General features: G+C 39.0%; 1 protein-coding gene across 3 annotated transcripts in view; it reads right to left on the bottom strand.

Moving 5' to 3' along the window:
• Window positions 1-470: 470 nt before the first annotated feature.
• Window positions 471-21,000, bottom strand: part of B4GALT6 (beta-1,4-galactosyltransferase 6) — a 64,748-nt gene continuing 44,218 nt past the window's right edge. For all 3 annotated transcript variants that reach the window (XM_045850285.1, XM_045850284.1, XM_045850286.1), the window contains exons 5-9: window positions 17,393-17,509; window positions 10,218-10,405; window positions 4,782-4,904; window positions 4,397-4,498; window positions 471-3,909 (exon numbers count right to left, since the gene is read on the bottom strand). In XM_045850285.1, coding sequence (XP_045706241.1) covers window positions 3,762-3,909; window positions 4,397-4,498; window positions 4,782-4,904; window positions 10,218-10,405; window positions 17,393-17,509 — 678 coding nt within the window. In that variant the 3' untranslated portion in view covers window positions 471-3,761. The remainder of the gene's footprint in view (window positions 3,910-4,396; window positions 4,499-4,781; window positions 4,905-10,217; window positions 10,406-17,392; window positions 17,510-21,000) is intronic.

Raw genomic sequence — 21,000 nt, forward strand, 5'->3', positions numbered from 1 at the left:
AGGTTGTTTCCAGCACTTGGCTATTGTAAATTGTGCTGCTATGAATATTGGGGTGCATAGGTTCTTCTGAATTGGTGTTTCAGGGTTCTTAGGATATAATCCCAGCAGTGGAATTGCTGGGTCAAAAGGCAGTTTCATTTTTAGTTTTCTGTGAGGACAAATATTTAAATATTACTGGGGTTTGTTTGTTTGTTTGTTTGTTTGAGGAAAAAGCTATGGGGTGATCTCTCGGTGTATTTCACTTAAACCATTCAAAAGACAGACGCTGTGCTCGTCTTACGCTTATACCGCAATCCTAGTACCGCTAAGGTATTCACCAACCATCCACTTGAAGTTTCGGAAAACAAACAACAACAATGAAAAACCCAGATAACCCCAAAAAAGTTCCTGAGAGAAAATAATTACATCATCACACAAAGTCTTTAGAACATTATATTTCATAAAAGACAATGATAAAAAAGTACAAACATTTCCATGAGAAGCAAAAAAAATGAGAATACAAGAAATTACTAGCATTTATTTCAGTGCATTTATGTAAAAGCCTTTCAGATCTCAGTTAACTAATCTGAAGCACACTCCCTCTTTCTGATAAACACCACTGTAGCCATTTTAGTTCTCTCATTGGCATATTTGCAAATACAAGGCAATAAATCTAGAGTGCTGATACTTGTCCAAAAAGAAAATACATGAAGAAATAGAGCAAAGACAAGCAAATGCCAAATAAAATGACACAAAATCTGCTTTTACTCATGGGGAGCCTTCAAAGGAGGGAGAATACTGTCTTATGTATTTTTCCATTTTGTTTTAAAGTAGATAGCAATCTCTTGGCTGGAAAATAAGTATAAGCAAGTTTGTAATATGTAATTTTGTACTTACATAATATTGTAAGCAAGGTTTCCTTACAGAATACCTTTTCACAAGCTAAACCAGAAATTTAAATTGAGATTTAAAAAAATATTCATTAAACCCTAGTTTTTTGCAAAGATTTTAATAACTATCACTACTACAAATTAGATATAATGTTACTGCAAATAGGAACACTTTCCCTTTTTCTACAAATAGGCCCACTAATCATTATTATTACTTTCTGAACTGAAAGACACTACATAACTTTGCCAGTAGTGCCATAGGGACCTTATAATAACTCCATGTCCACTATATATGTCTCTTGATTTTGAGACTAGAAAACACAATGAGTAAGTTATCAGAGGATGTCTTCATAATTTTAGAAAGGTTTCCACTTGCTTGACTTGATTTGTTTAGAAATGAAGTAATACTTTTTCCACAGACATATCTCGCATGGCACCTGATGGAGTAGGCAAAAATACGTGTTCACTAATATACCCACTAAACAAAGCTATAAAAAGATAGTTTGAATTTCCAATATACTTGTTAGTTTTTATGAAATAGATTTATTTTCACATAATAAACATAATTGGGCAAAACTCTGTCACAGTTATTGAAACATATAAGTCACTATAGGCAAAATTCAATTTTAAGTCTGCAGTTAAAAACAAAACAAAAGACAAAAAAACAAAAAATCTAGTAAGATGATTTTCACAGAATGACATACAACACTCAAAACTGAAAAAAAAAAAAAAGCAAAATATTCATGGCCCACTCCCAAAACAAAAATTACTATTAGACTTAATCCAAAAAATAAGGCAGATACTAGTAGAACTGAGTTATCCTAAAATTGTACAATGTATATCAAAATGAAAAGATTCCAAAGTGTGGGCACATCCACATTTAAAAAAATGTTTTCCTAATAAAATTCAGAAACAGCCCTAATTTTCCCCACAACTAAAATGGTTAATTATTTCATGAATTAATTATGCTCCTATGCCCCTACTATCTTATTAGTGAACAACAAATGGTAAGTTTCCCAACTGGCTTTCTTTCATTACACTGAATTAAAAAATTACATTGACTATGAGAGACAGAAAATGGACAAACTAAGAACAAATTTACTTTTCAGGTTTGATTTTTCATTATTTTCAGTATAAGCGAAAAGCAGTAGAGACGAATATTTTGGAAGTGTTTCTAAGAAAAATCAGTTTTCTCAAAGTACAAGAATTTCATTATTTTGTGATTTGTTTTGTGGTCATTTTTGTTACCAACATTGTCATAGGAAATGCCAACTTCAAAAACTAAACTTACGACCTGAGATAAATAACTGTACTTCTGATTCAGGTGAACAATCCGTGAGGCGAATGTCATCCGGACAGCTCTCAGACACAGCTTCTCATTGTTCTTCACTGTTACTGAAGATTCACTACATAGATACATGGTTTTTCATTTTAAATTTGTGAAAACACCTTAAGATATTTTAAAGAATCTTTGGGTAACAATAATTGATAATTTTTAAAGTAAAAATATTGTTTGATTTTGCCATAAAAACTTCATCCAAATTTAAGATAAAGTAATATACTTGATGTCAGGTGGTTAAGACCTGTTTTCCGAGAAGTGCCTGGTAACATCAATGTATTTAAATAACTGATCATGTGTTATAATATACTTTTATTAAACTATGCTTTAGTGAGGACATTTTAATAATTAACACCAGCAATATACTTTCTTAAAAGTGAAAAAAATAGAGTTTGAATGAAATTGGCCAACATTAAAAAGAGTCCCTTCCAAACTTGAAATTCTATGAGTCTGAGAGTTGAACGTAAAATTTATTTTTATCTACTAAGCATTTATCTTCATAAAAAATAGAACATTTTATTTCTTATCTAATAGTATAATTCATTTGTATATTATAAGTACTATTGGGTTTTCCATATAACTCATTCTTCTAAAAAATTGTTTTGATATTTTTTTAAATAAAAAAATGTTTGGCTCTTCTGAACTCAAAAGAATAAAAGTGCTGTTCACTATTAAAACAAACAAACAAACATACAAACAAAAAACAGTGCACAGACACACACAACCTTAGGGACATTTTCTGAGGCATGAAATCCCTGACACTTACACCAGAGGTACAGGAAAGACATGTAACGTGAAGAGGTCCTTTATATCATGTCACATCACAACTTTTAAGATTTTCTTGGTAATACCCATGCAATATGCATAAACATCATGGTTGTGATTTAGCAAAATCTGATGAGATCGCAAGCAGGAAAATTATAGGTAATCCTGGCAGGAAAAAAGCTGTCTAAGCTGCTCCTTCTACCCTTTAGGACCCTACGAAAGCTGTGCCTTCTTCCACACAGAAGGCTGGAGGTCTAAAGCTCAAAACTAGTATAACAGTTTACTGTGTTAGTTGGCTGTCAATTATTGACAGTTCCTTCATTTCACACAAGGGTTAACCTTTTATTAGTGACATAAATTTACGTTGTTTTTTTTCCATGCAAATAAAAAAGGTCTATAAAAGTCCAATAAAGGCATAACCAATTACATGCAAAACTGTAACGGTAACGCATCTTATTTTTCAACAATTTAAACACATTAATTTACATCACATATGTACAAAATATGTTTCAACAGAAATAAAGCATTCTCTTGAATTAAATTACAGATTTCAGTATAAAAATGTTTTCTTTACAGGGAGCTCTTAACTTCCACGGCTTCTGATCTCTGCAGCACTGGCCACGGGGGTGTGTCTCTGACAGAGGGCGGGAGGAAGCAGGCTGACTGTAGATAATCCCACAGAGTAATCGGTGAGGACTGCTGGCTATCCACTCGCTGACTTCTATTAAGAGCGCACTCCAAGTTTAGGGTCCAGCACTGTGGTCCATCTCACCATGAGAGCGACTTCTTCAATAGTCTTCAATTGGAGCTAACTCTGGCATGAGGTTTACAGATATGTTTGTGTACAACCTATCAACCAGCACTTTCGGCATGTATATTAAATTGTTCAGCCCGTCAATGTACTGGCGCTCTTTTGAATACCTTAGCAATTTATACCTATAGTGTTGGAGAGAAGAAAAGTAACAAACATGTTCAAAAAGAAAAATTAGTGGGGAATATGCTCAAAATCATTCTTGTAAATTAAACATTTAATGCTCTTCACAATTTTTGGTTCTCACACATAATTAAAAACCCCTCTAAACCATTGTTATAAATTAGCATTTGTATGAGTCTTAAAATGCCACCTGAAAAAATTATTCTGCGCCCTTATGACTTAGACACCCTTCAGCTATAAAATTATGTTTTATGTTAAGAAAACACATTTTATAGAAAGTTAACTGGGCTCTTTAATATAACATGACTATGTGTGTATGCAGGTATATGTATATCTCTTCAAAACAAGCACAAAAATGCTCTACTTCTAAAAAAATGACATGGAGAGAAAAATTCCCTTTAGAAGATTTTTTGGGTGCAGTGTGTATTTTAAATCTTTCACACATTAAATAATTTTGAACTTGGTCTCTAAAGATGATATTAAACTTACCGTCCTAAAAACTGGACTTCACCTCGATGATGATGAGGAATAGATTTGTATTTTCCCAAGTCTCCCTCCGGTCTTGTTACATTATATCCAGCATAGTGAACTCTATAATATATGGAAATGAAAATATAAGGAAATAAAATCTGACATAAACATCGAAAATAATGAGTTCAATTTAAAATGCAAAGCAATGCTCTAATGGGTGTGTCATTAACAATTTCAGAAGCCTCTCCTAGTGAAAAAAATGGAGAAACACAAAGTAGGATTTAGGAATCTCAAAAATTTTCCACCCCAAAGAATCTTCTCTTGGAATAGCAAAGTACACTTTACCTAACAGAAAGGGAGTTTATAGAAATTCTGTTATTAAGCAATTTGTACCTCACCCTACCTGTTCCAAAGGTCATCATCTTCTCCTCCCCATCCCCAGAAGGCATTAGGAAAACCATTGATCTTTCTAAACTGCTCCACGGTCAGTCCACTCACACCACCAAAAAACTCTTTATACGGAAGACTAAAAAGAAAGCAGAATAGAGCATCCAAAAAATAAAATCAAAACAGTTTGCCACATGAAATTGGTTTCAGTCTTTCACATGCCCTGCAAAATACACCCCTATTTTCCAAATAAGTAATTACATTGATTAAATTCTATTCTTGGAAATGTAAAGTACTCCAAGAAACAAAATATTTTTATACTCTAGTAAAATAAGTACATCTAAATGTGTTATATAAAACACTCATGGTAATTAAAATTTAATATTTAGTATTATTATGTTATAATTCTCAAAACCCAGTGTTCAAATTCTTTACTGTTACAACAAAGTAAACTTAATTAAATCCATCAATAGCTATCAATGCAATGTTAGATGTTGCTAAGGTAATAAAATCATCTAAATTAATAGAACTTATTATAAACATACTATTTATTTTACAGACCAGTATATATGTATATTAGTAAAGACAAGTCTAGTATTTAATTTTAAAATGACAAGCTGTTTATTCCTATAATATGTCTGCTTGGATTACACTCCCAAAATTCTCCTGATTAGTTACAAATACATTTATCTTTAATGTACTGATATTTAGATAAATGACTTTTTATGGAGATATAACTGACATGTAACACTGCTTCAGTTTTAGGTGTACATCATGACTGTATATATATATTTATGTATGTTATGAAATTCGTCACCATACATAGTTAGAAAATTCTTTTTCCTTGTGATGAGAACTTTTAGGACCTACTCTCTTAGCAACATTCAAATATACAATAGAGTATCATTAACTACAGTCACCCAGCTGTAGATTACATCCCGGACTCATAGCTGAGAGCTCGTGCCCTTGACCACCCTCAGCCATCTCACCCCCTCCCCGCCCACCCCTGGCAATCATCAATCTGTTCTCTGGATTTAGGAAGTGGGGTTTTTCTTTTTTTAAGATTCTACATAGAACTAAAATCATATAGTATTTGTCTTTCTCTGACAAATGACTATGTTTTTAAACTTGGATTTTATTTTCCTTACCTTTCTCTAACTCGTACTCCAAGAAATTTGTCAAACTAAATTATCCATTTAGATATAGAAAGGATTTCTGATATCGAGGTAGCACCCCTAGACTGCAGACCTGAGTGAGTCTTGTTGGGGAATAGCGCACTAGAGCCCCTAAAAAAGCCAGGCCAGCGTGAAGGGCCAGGAGAGAAAACACAGCCACGCACGGCATCTCAAAACCGAGATGAAGGAAATCTGGCTGGGGCTATAGCACAGTTGCCTCAGAGAAAGGGAGGAGGCCGATTTCCCTTTTTGTTGAAGAAACTCTTGCCTCATTCCCTGTGGGGAGGAGCTATTTGCCAGTTGGGATCTTGTGTGGCCACAGAAGACGGAATAGGCAGCTCCCACATGGAACTCCAAGGTTGGAGGAAAAAGCAACCTTAGCTCCCCCTGGGCCAAAGGCACCCCAAGACAGAAGTCATAGCAACCTGTACCCCAAAGACAACCATATTGCCTCAGGAGACCTCACGAGGCCCCCCCACTTAAGAAATTAGGATTCCTGTGATACAACTTGGGATTTAGGAGGACAGAGCATTCTTGGTGTGGTTAAGCAACTGGTGTTTCCCGCACCAGCTGGATTATTATTTTTTTAATCCTTACCCAAGGATGTGTTTTGATTGATTTCAGAGAGTGAGGAAGGGAGAGGGAGAGAAGGAGAGAGAGAAACATTAATGTGAGAGAGAAACAATGATTGGTTGTTGACTCCCATACGTGCCCTGACCGGCAATCAAACCCACAACCTAGGTATGTGACCTGACCGGGAATTGAACCCACAACGTTTTGCTGTACAAGATGACTCTCCAAACAACTGAGCCACCTGGGCAGGGCCAGTTGGATTATTCTTGCCCAGGCTAGTGATTTGGGAGAATCCTGAGATCAGTAGGGGTGTGTGTGTGTGTGTATTGGCACGTCTAAATTGGCAAGCACATTAATTCCATTTACTGTTCTGCTTAAGTGGCAATAATCAAGTGGACTGTACCCAGGATGAAAAAGATGATATAAAATGAAGGCAAAATAGATAAACTAAAAAAAAGAAAATGGAAGTTCAAACTAGCAGAACTCTAGTAGTGTTTACCTTACACTGTCCACAGGGGGAAGGACACCAGTCTGGGGACCTGAGCTTTCCGGTCAGCAGCCATAGGAGTACAGACATCATTTCTGGGCAGACACGCTCCATCAGGCTTTGTCCCGGCTGAAGTCTGCACTGCCCAGCCACACCCCGACCTGCTACCCTCTCCCTAAGCGAGCATTCTAATGTCCAAACTTCCAACATACCCTACTCACCGTAGGATTAATCTAGGTAGGCATGAATATTTTATTCATAAGAAATTAATATGTTCAAGTAAAAAGATAATTTATAATTATCTTTTTATGATAGTTTATAACCTTTATGATATTTTTAAGTGAAAATCAATTATACTGAATCTAATTTGACTCCAGCAGGCTAACCAAAATTGTTGCCAGAAGTGCAACAATTCCTAAAACCAGACCCTAAACCAGAGTGACCTTCCCAAGGGAATGCCAGACTTGGAGTTCAGATACTGTGGTATCAAGGAAAAGCCTTCCTAATGACAAGGAGAACAAGCAAAACAAGGAAAAGCTGTTCTTCTCCTGTTTCAGAGCTAATTCACCTAGCTGTGTCGTTGCCTCTCTCTTCCTGCAGGCCGGGCAGCAGGCTAAGCAGTCACATCGGGATCATCTCCCCTGCTCCTCTGTGTTCTCTCCTCTCCCTTTCCGTTAGCCAGGGAAAACCATGATCTCTTTCCTAGCACTTGCATGCTTCCATGTCAACTTAAGTTACTGTCACAGCATCCCACAGAATGGGAGAACATATTCACCAATACATCTGATGAGGAGTTAATATCAAAGTCTATAAAGAACTCATATAGCTCAATGCCAAAAAAACAAACCAATTCAATTAAAACATGGGCAAAGGGCCTCAATAGACACTTCTCCAAAGGACATACAGATGGCCAACAGACATATGAAAAGATGTTCAGTGTCACTAATCATCAGAGAAATGAAAATAAAACAACAAAAACAAGTGTTGGTGAGGATGTGGAGAAAAGTGAACCCTTGTGCACTGTTGGTGGGGATGCAGATTGGTGCAGCCACTGTGGAAAACAGTGTGGAGGTTCCTCAAAAATTTGAAATAGACCTCCTTATAACCCAGTGATTTCACTTCTGGTGTATATACGAAGAAATCCAAAACACTAATGCAAAAGAATGTATTATCACCCCTGTGCTCATTGCAGCAGTATTTACAACAGCCAAGACATGGAAACAACCCAAGTGCCCATCAGTAGACAAGTGGATAAAGAAAGCTGTGGTACATATCTACAATGGAATATTACTTAGCCATAAAAAAAAAAAAATGAAATCTTATCATCTGTGACAACATGAATGGACATAGAGGATATTATGCATAGTGAAGTAAGTCAGTCAGAGAAAGACAAATACCATATTTCACTTACATGCAGAATTTAAAGACCAATATAAACTAACAAGCAAAGCAGAAACAGACTCATTGACACAGAGAACAGACTGAGAGCTGTCAGAGGAGAGAGAGGTTGGAGGACTGTGTGAAAACACCAAAGGGATTGAGAAGCACAGACTGGTAGTTACAAAACAGTCACGGGGATGTAAAGTGTAGCACAGGGAATACAGTAGTAATACTGTAATGACTATGTAAGATGTCAGGCAGGCACTGAAATACCAGGGGGAATACTCTGTAAAGTGTGTGATTATCTAACCACTATTTTGTACACCTGAAACTAATACAAAAATAATACTGAATGTAAACAGTAATTGAAAAAATAAAAAATAGAAAGTTACTCTCACAGCTTCAATGACTGTTTACAATTCAAGGTATCTCCTGTCAGAGAATGAAAAACTTTCTTCTTATTAAAACCATGTCAAGAATCCATAGCTGAGGAAGAAGATGCACTGCAGGGGAGAGGACCCTCTCTCCTGCACTGAAACATCGCTACAGCAGGGAAGCGGAAAGGAGACAGCAGGTGCTGCTGCCCACACAGGGCAGGCCCAGCACGTGGGGTCACACCATAGTCCTAAGGATGGGCTCAACTACTCCAGTGAATGAGGAGACCAATGTTCAGATGTCATGATCACCAACTGGCAGTGACCTCGGAATGCTGTGGGTGGCTCGTCAACACACGAGAAAAACATACACAGAGACAACCAGGTCCTGTGGGGAAGGAGGAATGGAATGGCCACTCTCTCTAGTGGGGAGCGCCATGGCCACCCTCTGAAGGGGAGAGGGCCCCTAAGGGAGAGCACCTCGTTCCCCCACCGGAGAGGCTTTTTATTGGGTTCGTTTGCATAAGAATTCAAGTAAAGCTCATTACTCATTGCTAGGAAGAAAGGATCAAACAATAGACAACAAGGAAGTACAAGGGCCTATTTTGAGTCAGGGTCAAAGAGCTGTAAAACTTTAAGGAACAAACTTACTTCTTCTTTGAACCCTTATCATTCAATTGAGAGCATTCTAAACAAAGCAGGTTTCACAGGATTTTACATATTCTTTCTTAGGCCTGATCACCTGGGGAACCCACCCTTTCCAGCACAGGGCTGCACCACCCTCTGTCATTCTTTCAGGCTTTGGTGGAGCAAGGGAAGTAAGGCAGCCTAGAGATTAGGAGATTTTCTCGCAGACAATGAGGACTCAGGCCACGTCAAAGCCGAGGGGTGAGGATCCATCACCCCCTTTTGCTGTAGCCCCCAAAGTCCTTCCTTGGGGGCCTCCCACGTGATCATGCCTGTCTTAGATCATTTCCCCCTTGGGGAATCTTACCCATCACTGGCTAACCGACCAAGCATTGGGGGCCAGGCTGGGTGAAGTAAAAGGAGCAGAAGCGGTGCTCCTGCCAGGGACATAAGCTTTGTCTCCTTGCTGGCTTATGGTCCAAGGTTGCTCCCTCAGCCTTAGCCTTGGCAGGGGTTACAGCTTCTGATACCAGGCAGGGCAGTTCCCAACGTTCAGAGACACAAGTACATGATCAATTCCTATAACTGTTCAGTGTGGAAACCAGAGGTTAAGTCCACACTTGCTTGACTGCAGAAACCAGGCTCTTGTGCACCACACCACACAAACCTCTGCGTGAGGAAGAACCTAGAGATGGACAAGCAACTCAACAGCCTGGCTCCCTATGAGGGCGGGCTGGAATTAAACACAGTCTTTAGGCTTTCAACAATCTCAGATGCAGACATGTAATGATGATACCATTCTTTATACAATATGAGGAAGATTGCACATTACTTACATATACATATATTTATCCAGCTTTGCTGCAAAATGACGTGGCATTTCTCCACACCCATAATAGTTCCGGTCATTTTCGGGTAGGTGGTCCACATCGTGGAAGATGACGCAGTCCCACATGCCGTCTTTCATGGCCTCTTTGAAGCCCACGTTGAAGAGCATGGCGCGGTTAAACGGTTGTGTGCCGGTCTTCACGGGGACAAAACACAGAAATGCTACTCAGGCTCTGCCATCTGACTTTTTTCTAAATTTTTCTAACTTGTTGAAGTATGGTCAAATAATAAATACATCTGAATTAAATAGATAAAATGATAAACATACTTCAGGATTTTCAAATATACCATTTAAATTCACTTGCATTATTTTGTATTTCAATAAATTACCTGCATTATTTTACACTGATAAATTACAATAAATTATTACCTAGTACATTGGTTCATCGTCGCATTCATGTAATGAGAGCATTCCTGTTTCTATTTTACTTCAAATACATCAAGACATGGATTACTTATGACCAGAAAAAAATACAGCCATTAAAAATTATACAGGTTGCATTCTTTAGTGAAGCTTTCCAAACTGCTATCAAGACTAAGAAGCAAATGGTAATCCTTCTCTTACATAACAAGGCCAGGGAGGGCTAGCTTTGATCACTGATGCTTGTAAGAAAGACAAAGACACTTTTAGAGACAAAAACAACTGAAACTTATTACACAAAACCCAACTTCATTACAAGACCATTTTCCTTTATCACTGAAGAAAATACATAAAATGCCTGGGCAACAAACAGTTCCTATTTTTATTATTCTTGCTTATAATAAATACCAATGGTATTTATGAAACAAAAAAAAAAATGGAAACTTATTACGTATACAGAACCTAACTTTCTATATTACAACCACTTACCTTTCTTTATGAAGGAAATTATATTAAGGTACACTGACAATAAAAAGTTTCATTCTGTATCCAAAGAAAATTAAACAGCAATTACCCAGGCCTCAGTAATAATTCTCAAAATCATTTCCAAAACAAACACAAAAGAGGATGACACAGAAGAGAATGAGTAACATTACGCAGTTAGCACTGAAATGCTGCCTCGAGAGTGAAAAATTACTAATATTCATTCCTGGGTCCTGCTCTAACCTGAGGTAATAAAACTTTTTACAGCTTCTTTCTTTGTCAATGAAACGGAGAGAATACAAGAGAAAGGAAGTTAAATTATAATGTTATTACTGGTGCATCAACATCAGCTTGAATTACTTTCCTTTAAGGTTTTAAAGATTGTTTTTATTGCTTCTTCTCTGAGGAAACAAGTGGCAGGTGACACCGCTGCTGCAGGAGGGCCCTGCAACGGGAGGCTGGGGGTCCGAGGAGGCTTCTGTGCAGGATGTGGCAGCAGCGTCTGGGCCAAGGTCGCAGCTGGGGGCAAGGTCAGGCTGAGGCCACAGAATTCATGGAGGCAAGGCCAAGGACAAGGAGTGGATCCCTGTTACCAAACTGGGCTGCCTGGTCAAGGATATGAAGATCAAGTCCCTGGAGGAGATCTATCTCTTCTCCCTGCTGTCAAGGAACCAGAGACCATTGCCCCTTTCCTGGGAGCATCCTTCAAGGACGCAGTTTTGAAGACTGTGTCTGTGCAAAAGCAGACACATGCAGGCCGGAGGACCTGGTTCAAGGCATCTGCCACCATCGGAGACAACAATGGACATGTTGGCTGGATGTTAAGTGTTCCAAGGAAGCAGCCGGTGCCATCCATGGGGCCATCATCCTGGCCAAGTTCTCTATTGTCCCTGTACAGCGAGGCTATTGGTGGGACAAGATCGGCAAGCCCCACACCACCCCTTGCACGGTGACCAGGCGCTGTGGCTCTCTGTGCTGTTAGCCTCATTCTTGCCCCAAGGGCCACTGGCATCATGTCAGCCCCTGTGCCCTATACCGCTACTGACAGCTGGTATAGACAGCTGCTACACCTCAGCCAGGGGCTGCACTGCCACCCTGGGCAACTTTGCCAAGGCCACTTTTGAGGCCATCTCTAAAACCTACAGATTCCTCACCCCTGGCCTCTGGAAAGAGACCGCTTTCACCACGCCTCCCTACGGAAACTCACTGACCATCTTGTAAAGACCCACCCCAGGGCTCCTGAGCAGAGGACCTGGGCTCCAGCTGTGGCCACCACTTGATTTTATACAGGAAAAATAATTAAGCCTGTTAAAAAATGTTTTCATTAAATGTAGACATAGTACCTAATGGCTTGTAATAACAATTAAAAGTTTTATGCCTTACCTATCTTCATCCTCCAAAAGCAATATATTTCAACTCTAGCATTTTACTCTAGTACTTATCTCCGTATTTCAAGATAATGAGAGTTCTGATATGTCCTTGCTTCATTAACTTCAGACATTGTCTATTGACTCCTTGCCGTGGCGGTGGAGGATTTACACTACCTGACTCACTGCCTCTCCGTCCATTCTCCCAATATACGTAGTTGTATCACAATTTCAGCTAAACAAATAGTGTATTATTAGGATGACAGAAATAGTTTTTGAGTATACTGAGTAAATTATGATTACCTTTCTTTATCAAACTGGAATTAATGACTGTCTTCTGTCTTCTTAGTTTCTACAGAACTATTATTACTTTGTACAAAAGCCCCAATAGTTATGCCCTATATCTATTAGTAATTGATGAAATCATCTACCAATTCCTTCCCTGCTCACCAAGTCCATCCCAACGCCCACTGCCCCCGGTTCCTGTTCCAGTCTGGACTGGTCTGACCATGCACGACTATCACCCTCCGACTTCTCTCATTTCTACATCATCTGGATCTTTTACTTGGCTTTCTCGGTTTGCTGAGGCACATCTGCCGGCAGCCTCCTAAGTAAGGGTCCATGACAAAATTGAAAATGCCATCAGTCTACCCTCCCGCTTGACTGACATTTTAGCTGGGTGAAAAGTCCTAGGTTGAAAGTTACTTTCCCCTAGAATTTTAAAGGCATAGCTCCACAGTCTTCTAGCTATCAGCATTGCTGAGAAAGTTCATATAGTTATGATACATAATCATTGGTAATTTTTCCTACAGAACCTTTTTGATATCTTCCCTTTTTAATTTGCATTCTAAAACTTCAAAATAACCTGTCTCACAGTGGCTCTGTATTTTATTCCGGTGTGCCTGCGGGCCTCTTTAATCTGAAGACTCACAGCTATGCTTCTGGGAAATTTTCTTATCTTTTCAGTTACTTTCTCCATTACCCCCCATTTTTTTCTGATATATTTTTCCAGAACCCTAATCAGTGAGCATATTAGTTACTTGTTGGTGTGTAACAAATCACAGCAAAATTTAGTGGCTAAAAATATAACGGTCGTTTATTACACTCGCAGTATCTGCGGACGGAATTCTGACAGCACAGGAGCAGAGGTGCCTTATCTCTGCTCTGTGATGGCTGGGCCCCAGCCAGAGGACCCATTTCCAAGGCAGCTAACTCACATGGCCAGCAAGATGATGCCGGCAAGTTGGTTCCTCTCCTTGAGTGTCCTCATGACATGGCAGCTGGCTTCCCTGAGAGCGAGTGATCCAAGAGACCAAGGCAGAAGCAGCAATGTCGTTGATGACCTAGCCTCCAAAGTCACATGTGTCGCTCCACAGTCTGCTGCCCATTCTATTGAAAGTTCCCTTTTAGTTCTCAAAGTTTCAATAATTTTCTTGTTCTAATTATTCTTTACAGTGTCCTGTTTTTTTGCTTCATGGGTTCATTATCTTTCCTTTATTCTCTGTGGATATTGATCACAAGTTTCTGGTGTTCTTTTCTTTTCTTAGATTTCCTCTGTTCCCTCCAAAGTCTCTCTCTTTTGTTTTTTACACTCCCTTTCATTTGATTGGTTTTGTCCCTTCTCGTGGAGGCTTTCTTCAAAATCTGAGAATGCTCAGCAGCCCATTCATGTTGGAGAGTCAGGCACTTAAAAAGCTGAGGGAAATGGCCCCACATGTATGTGAGGATGGTGGCACACCACTCTAACACAAACACCACCCACCACACACACCTACACCATACACCATACACCATACACAGGTGTGTGCATGAGCAAATCCCTAAACCAAACTAGAACCACAAAGCCCCATTCCTCTTCTGCATCCCACACATGTCCACAGCTCAGAAAACGGCAACACCCTTGTGCAAGACAAAAACCCTGGCATCTGTTAACCGGCCTCCACTGTTCACGCTGCGCATCCAGCTATTCAGCAAAAAATACCACCTCTAAACCCAATGCAGCCCAAACCCAACCACTGCTCCCCTCCACCCACGGCAGCCCAAGTCAACATCTTTCCTACCTGAACAACTGCAAAAGCTTCCTATCTGTTGTTGTTTTAGCCCTCATCCCCTTCAGTCTATTCTCTAAACAGTCATCTTATTAAAACAACAGTGAGACCATGTCACTCCTCTACTCAAAACCCACCATAGTCTTCCAAACTCATGTGGGATCCAAGTCCTCACCCTGGCCTGTCAAGTCCTTCATTATCTGCTTCTCATCCCCTCTGATTTCCTCCCTAACATTCTCTTCCACTCATCACTCTAGCAAGACTGACCTCATTGCCCATATACACTGTGTATCTCCTGCCAATGCACCTCCCCCAACATCAGCACAGCTTGCCACTTTACACCATTCAGGGCCACTCCAACCTCACCTCCACCGGGAGGGAGGCCTTCCTTGAATACTCTGTATGAGGGAACACCTCTCCTTCCCCTTACTTTGCCCTGAGTGAAACCTGATATATCACACAGTTATACCTGTCTCTCTTCATGAAAACAGGAGAGGCCTTTCCTGGTTTGTTCTCTTCTGTATCTGCTTTGTGGGAAGGAAGGAAGGAAGGAAGGAAGGAAGGAAGGAAGGAAGGGAGGGAGGGAGGGAGGGAGGGAGGGAGGGAGGGAGGGAGGGAGGGAGGGAGGGAGGGAAGTAAAGGAAAAATGAAAGGAAGAAAAAAGGGAAGGGAAGGGAAGGGGGAGGGGAGGGGAGGGGAGGGGGCTTCATTGAGGTGATAAAGTGATAAACTGGCCTTTTCCTATAGAAACTTCCAAATAGGAAGTTGGGCATCTTTTTCCAGGGGCTAATCTATTTCTCTAATTGAAGACATCACTCATGCCTTGCCTCATTTGGAGAAGTTGGGGACACTCACACCTAACTGCTGGCTTGAAAAAGCTGAACAGGAAAAGGCCTGAGGGTCCGGGTCAATCTGCAGGCTTATGTGACCCCTCTGTTTCAAGCCCTCACAGGACCGCTCTGTCAGCACAGTCAGGGCATCTCTCCAGCAAGTAAACGTTTCATTCACCACAAGATACAACTGAATAATCAATCACCTGGCAATGCAAGCAAAAATGAGGAACTGGGGACTTGATGGCTTTGTAATCCAGCTTGCAGACAATCCCCTTACTTTAGCCCAATGCTTTACTCCGTCTGCAGTGAAAACTTTCAAGATGGGCAGGCGTTTGTCCAGGAAATTGATTCAATTCTCGTCACAATCAGCCTCACCACACACATGGTTTGAACAGCCTCTGCCCTGCGAAGGGAGCTGCCAGTGGTCCATCTGCTTCCTGACTTCCAGGAATGTGTTGAAATCTCCCAACTACTTCCTTCTCTTTGTCCTTGTGGTTTAATACCTTTTTAAAAGTTTTTCTTTCATTCTTATTTTAGGAGTTTAGAAAGGAGAAAATGAAATGTGTGTACAGTCTCCCTTATTTAAAACTAGGAGATCTGAGCTGCTCTTCAATCACTCATCACTTCTGGGCACGAGTCCAGCAGGAAAATTGCTCTTCTGTTTCATGTGTGGTAAAGATGTTAGTGCCCAAAACTACGCACTGTCAAGGACACCGGACTGAACTAATATTGATCGAGGCTGGGATTCTGACTTAAGAGGTTTATAAAATATAAATCTCAGTTGCTCTATACAGATTTCTTTGTCGCATGCACAAAATAATTCAATGATGCTGGACTCCTGGGAGAGTACGCCTTTAAAAACACAGAGGCAGAGAGCTCACTTCCCAACACATCATGAAGACTAAAATGTTTAAAAAAGGAAACTAGCAGTTGGTAAACTGACCTAGAAGTTCACAACTATGGCTATCATAAAAGTAGCTAGTTTTTTATGTGTTATCAGGTTTAAAAAAGTCGATTTTCACAGTATAGGTTGTTATATAAAATGTACATCTGCACCATTTACTATATGGTCATTGTATGCACCAGGGACAAACCTTAAAGGGTGATCTCCATACACAGAAGTATACCAGTAAGTTGCATTAAAAAACAAGTATTTCCAGGGGAATAAATAGAGGAAGAAGCTAAGAGCGAGAAATTAAAAAAAGAATATAGGAATAAAGAATTTCCTAGATTAAACCACACAGAAGCTGGCAGAAGGCACTATTACAATCTTAGAAATAAACTTTGAATATTTTCTACCTCCAAAAAACCAGCACCCAGTAATATAAAATAGGTCACTTTCTGACTATTGATAGATATATAAGGAAATACTATTTTAGTCAAGTTTAGTGTGAGGGGAAAAAAAGGGAAGATCAGGATAAAATGAGTTCACTGATATCCAAACCAGAAGTATCCAAATTGTATGTATTTGAGACATAAAAAACAATGTACAGTTTTAGAAATGCTACACAGAAATCAGTGATAAAGTCCAGTAAGTGCCCTAATGTTTGGGAGCTGGGGTGGGGGAAAACACCAAAAAAGAAATCAAAGATGACATTTTAAGTGTAAAACTAGGTAATCACAGAGGTGGAAAAAATAGAAGTATGGAAAATATTTCCAAAGGGTTCAAATAAGACAAGGAAATCATGTATATGAAATACTGAGATAATAAAAATATTTACAGAGAAAAAAATTAGCTGATCATACAAAGAAGAGAGAAAAAAATTTTTACCTAGGTAAGATACAAGATGATTTAAAATGACAGCAGCACATCAACCGATAAGAGGAGTAACAAAATGTGGTCTATACCATAAAAGCTCAATCCAAAATTCAATTTTATCAAAATATAAAACCAAGGATTTCAGTTACCTGATTAACCTTAAGCTAAATATTTTTAAGGAAACCTTAAGCTAAATATTTTTAATGAAACCATGTCTAAGAGTTTTATTCCATTGTGGTAGACTTGGTTACCATTTAGGAAAATATTCTCACCTGTTCAATGACATAAAAAGCAAATTCCAGCCGCTGTTTCTGGAGCATTGGAATCAGATGCAAGAAAAAAATTGGAAGATGTTCATGGCGATTACGGAAAGGAATGAGAACGGCCACCTTTAAAGGAAAATAGTAACATACGTAAATAGCATAATGACCAGCCATAGAGGGAAAGATGAATATTAATCCTTACAAATTTACGATGTCTTAAAGAATTTTCTCACCAGAGGCTTAACAGTGAGCAAAAACAGACACGGCCCTTGCCTTTGAGCCACGCATGGTCTTGTGAATCTGGAGAGGTATAAATGGGCTGTGAGGGCCATCCTGAGGATTATGATCTTTATTCTATGAAAACCATGACAAGTCATGGAAAGATTGAAAAACAGGGATGCATTCAGATGTGGTGATGGCAGAGACTACTATGGAGCGTGGATTGTAGAAAGCCAAAATGGATTCAGGGAGACAGTTTGAGATTAATGTAATGGTTGAGACAAGAGGTGATGATAGCTGAAACTGAGGTGAGGCTGAAGAAGAGGCATGTTGTTTTGAAACATTTAAAAGGTAAATAGACAGGATTTGTTTATGGATATGATATGAGAAGTGAGGGAGAGGATGTGTCAAGAGTAACTTCTAGGTTTTAAAGTAGATCATAAATAATAACTTTATCGTGTTTAAGTTGAATTTAAGAGATACCATGTTAAGTATCTATTACCCTACACATGGCTTATCTGGCCTAGAGATATTTTTAAGAAATATAACAGATGTGTCATGGAATATACATGGGGTTTCATTATTATATCAATATTTTTCACTTAATCAAAAGGCACAATTAAATTTTTGCTATAGTTTATGTTTATTTCAGTGGTAGGGAAATATTCAGGTTAAAATAAAACTGGCAATAAAAATATGTTAAAAATACTGAGCTTAACAAAAAAAGATCATATAAGCAGCACAGAAAACAGAGAAATCTGTCCTTGATAAATCAAAGAAAAAAATTATTCATATATAATCCTTCCCAAAAGAAAAGCAATGTATATGGGAATGAGAATGGTTTCTCAGCAGACCAATCTTTAATCTAACAGAAAATATATTTCTTGGAACTATCAAAATCAAGACTAGAAAACATCATCTATATAAAATGTTTTAATATAACATGAGAATAAGTATCAATCACTTAACTCATATCCTCTCTTTTCTAAATTTAAATGGTGTCATATAAGCCAAGTCACCCTATAATTCAGTTTGCCCTTGAAATAGCTAAAATATTTTCTAAATATTACCTCTTAGAAATTTCTGATCTAAGCTGGCTTGAGTATAACTGTAAATTTTCTAATAAAAAAACTAAAATTGAAATAAGTTTCTTATACATTATAAATGCCAAAATCACTGGATTTTCAAAGAATATAACAGTCAAAATATATCTAATTAAAATTTCTGTGTCATTCTACATTCTGGACCCCCCTCCAATAGACCCTTCCATACCCACAAGTGGGGGTTACGGTGGGGGCTGGGCACACCCTGCTCATTGGGAACTTGCTGCTGCGTTTATCAATTATTAGTGTATCCAGGGAACTTCCAAATCATGACAGCTCCCAGAGCAGTTCAGGGACCCCTGAATTAACTCCTAGGCTATGAAAAGTAAAAGGAGAGGAAGGCATTAGATAGTGAGTACAGAGCCCTACCATTGACCTTATGTGAAGTGTATCAGTGTGATAACTTCTATTGAAAGAAGGATCAAGCTTGCCCTTCCCAGTTTTGAACTAGCCACAAGTTGCCTGCCTCAGACATAACGAAAATGGGTTATTAAAGCAGTTAAGGTGAATTATGGATTTAGGGGAAGAGGCTCTTCAATAGCTTCAGAGTCCATATTATTTATACAATTAGGCTGAGTGTTTATATAAATAAGTCCTTAACACAGTAATTTCTTCAATGAAGCATTTAAAATATCAAGAGTTGTTTTTGTTTTTATTCTTACAAAGAAACTGAAAATGTCATAAGAGAAAAAAATTACCAGTGCCTTGGCAAATTCAAATAAGCAAAACTATTGTTTTAACAGCAAGTAAATGCCCACATTTTAATGAGGCAGTTATCAAAAATTTCAATGGTATGCCCAAAGCAAGGTTTTTATTAAAATAAAGCTAAATAGTATCTTAAAATTTCACTCGGCACATCCCTTCTTGTGGCTGTGGATGACATTCTCAATAGTTACAATTTATTGTCTGAAAAAGGAAGATCTCAGTGTTCTGTGATCATTTATTTCCAGGTTTAATAGCCTTGGTCTCAGGACATTCTTTCTTACATGTGCCCTAATTTGGTGTTTGAGCTACTCTCCCGCTGATGCGTCTGCAGTGGCGGCAGAGAACATCTGGTCATTGTCTTCTGAAAAACAACACTTCATCTTCACGAATCTCTCCTCACCTCCTCCGTTCAAGCAAAACTATCCCATCAGTCTGCTCCCACTTTAAAACCACTAACCTTATTGAGTTAGTGCATGTATTTTTTGTCCTTGCTTATTTTCGCCTTACCTCACCACGAAGAGATCAGTAAGGAATATGGTGTCTACTACCTAAATTTCACCCACCAAGCTTTTGTCCCACTTTTAAACTTCAAGTGCACCTCCAGCTCCAGTGTCCCTAATGACCTGGCTTCAGACTAGCCAACTGTAAGGGTGCGCTAGCTATCTACCCCTAAGACGAAATGCAATAGAAGCTACTAAGCTCTCATTCTCCCGTGGCATTTTCAGGTCCACCCTTCTCTTCCTCCTCATCTCCAGTGCCTACAGAAGCTTCTCGAAAAGAGGCACTTGATTAAAAAAAAAGTTCTTGTCTCTTCCCAGTAATAGACTCAGAACGAGTTCCACAATCTTCACTTTTGCCAAACACCCCAGGTAGTTCTACGATGGTGGCTAAGAGCCATCTTTGAGGAACCTTAGACTAGAAATGGAACTCGAGGTCTCTAAGTTGATAGCAGAATCAAACAGCTGCTTGGTTCTTTAAGCCTCTGAGTTTTGGACCAAAGTTGTTCAGGCCCGACCTGAACCCTTCACGGAAAAGCAACATCACAGGTATAGTGACCCACCTCCTACTTCCTTTAGAAATAAATATGGAACCTCTACTGAATCTTCTCCTCGAAGCTGAAGTGTTCAGAAAGATCTAGGAGCTGCTGAAATCACTGATTTTAGAAGATCCCAGTTTCAATTAACTAGCCATCAATTGTATTAATTTAAAAAAAAATTGTTTAAACCTCAAATATCAAAATCAAGTTGGTAGTACATGTTTAATATAAATCTAGTTATTTCTTCTTTCCCTCCTCTGAACTCTGTCCCAAGATTAGAAGGGGACACTATTAGAATGGAAACAGGCAGGGGAGGAGAGGAGTTATTGAACTAATCAAACATGGCAAGGAGAGGCCACCTCTGCATGATCTCCGGATTTCCTCTCACACCTTTAACTGCATAGCTCAGAACTAGACACTGTATTCTCAGTGGAATCTTTGCAAAGCTGAAGCATTACCATATAGCTCCTAAATAAAATAAACTAATATTTAGATCCCTGAATTAGCTTGCTCCTAGGAGTTTCACTTTCAATACTGCTGTCCACTGATTCGTA

The sequence above is a fragment of the Phyllostomus hastatus genome, unplaced genomic scaffold (genome assembly GCF_019186645.2).
Source record: "Phyllostomus hastatus isolate PE091 unplaced genomic scaffold, TTU_PhHast_1.1 phas_contig_80, whole genome shotgun sequence".
NCBI classification, from domain to species: Eukaryota; Metazoa; Chordata; class Mammalia; order Chiroptera; family Phyllostomidae; genus Phyllostomus; species Phyllostomus hastatus.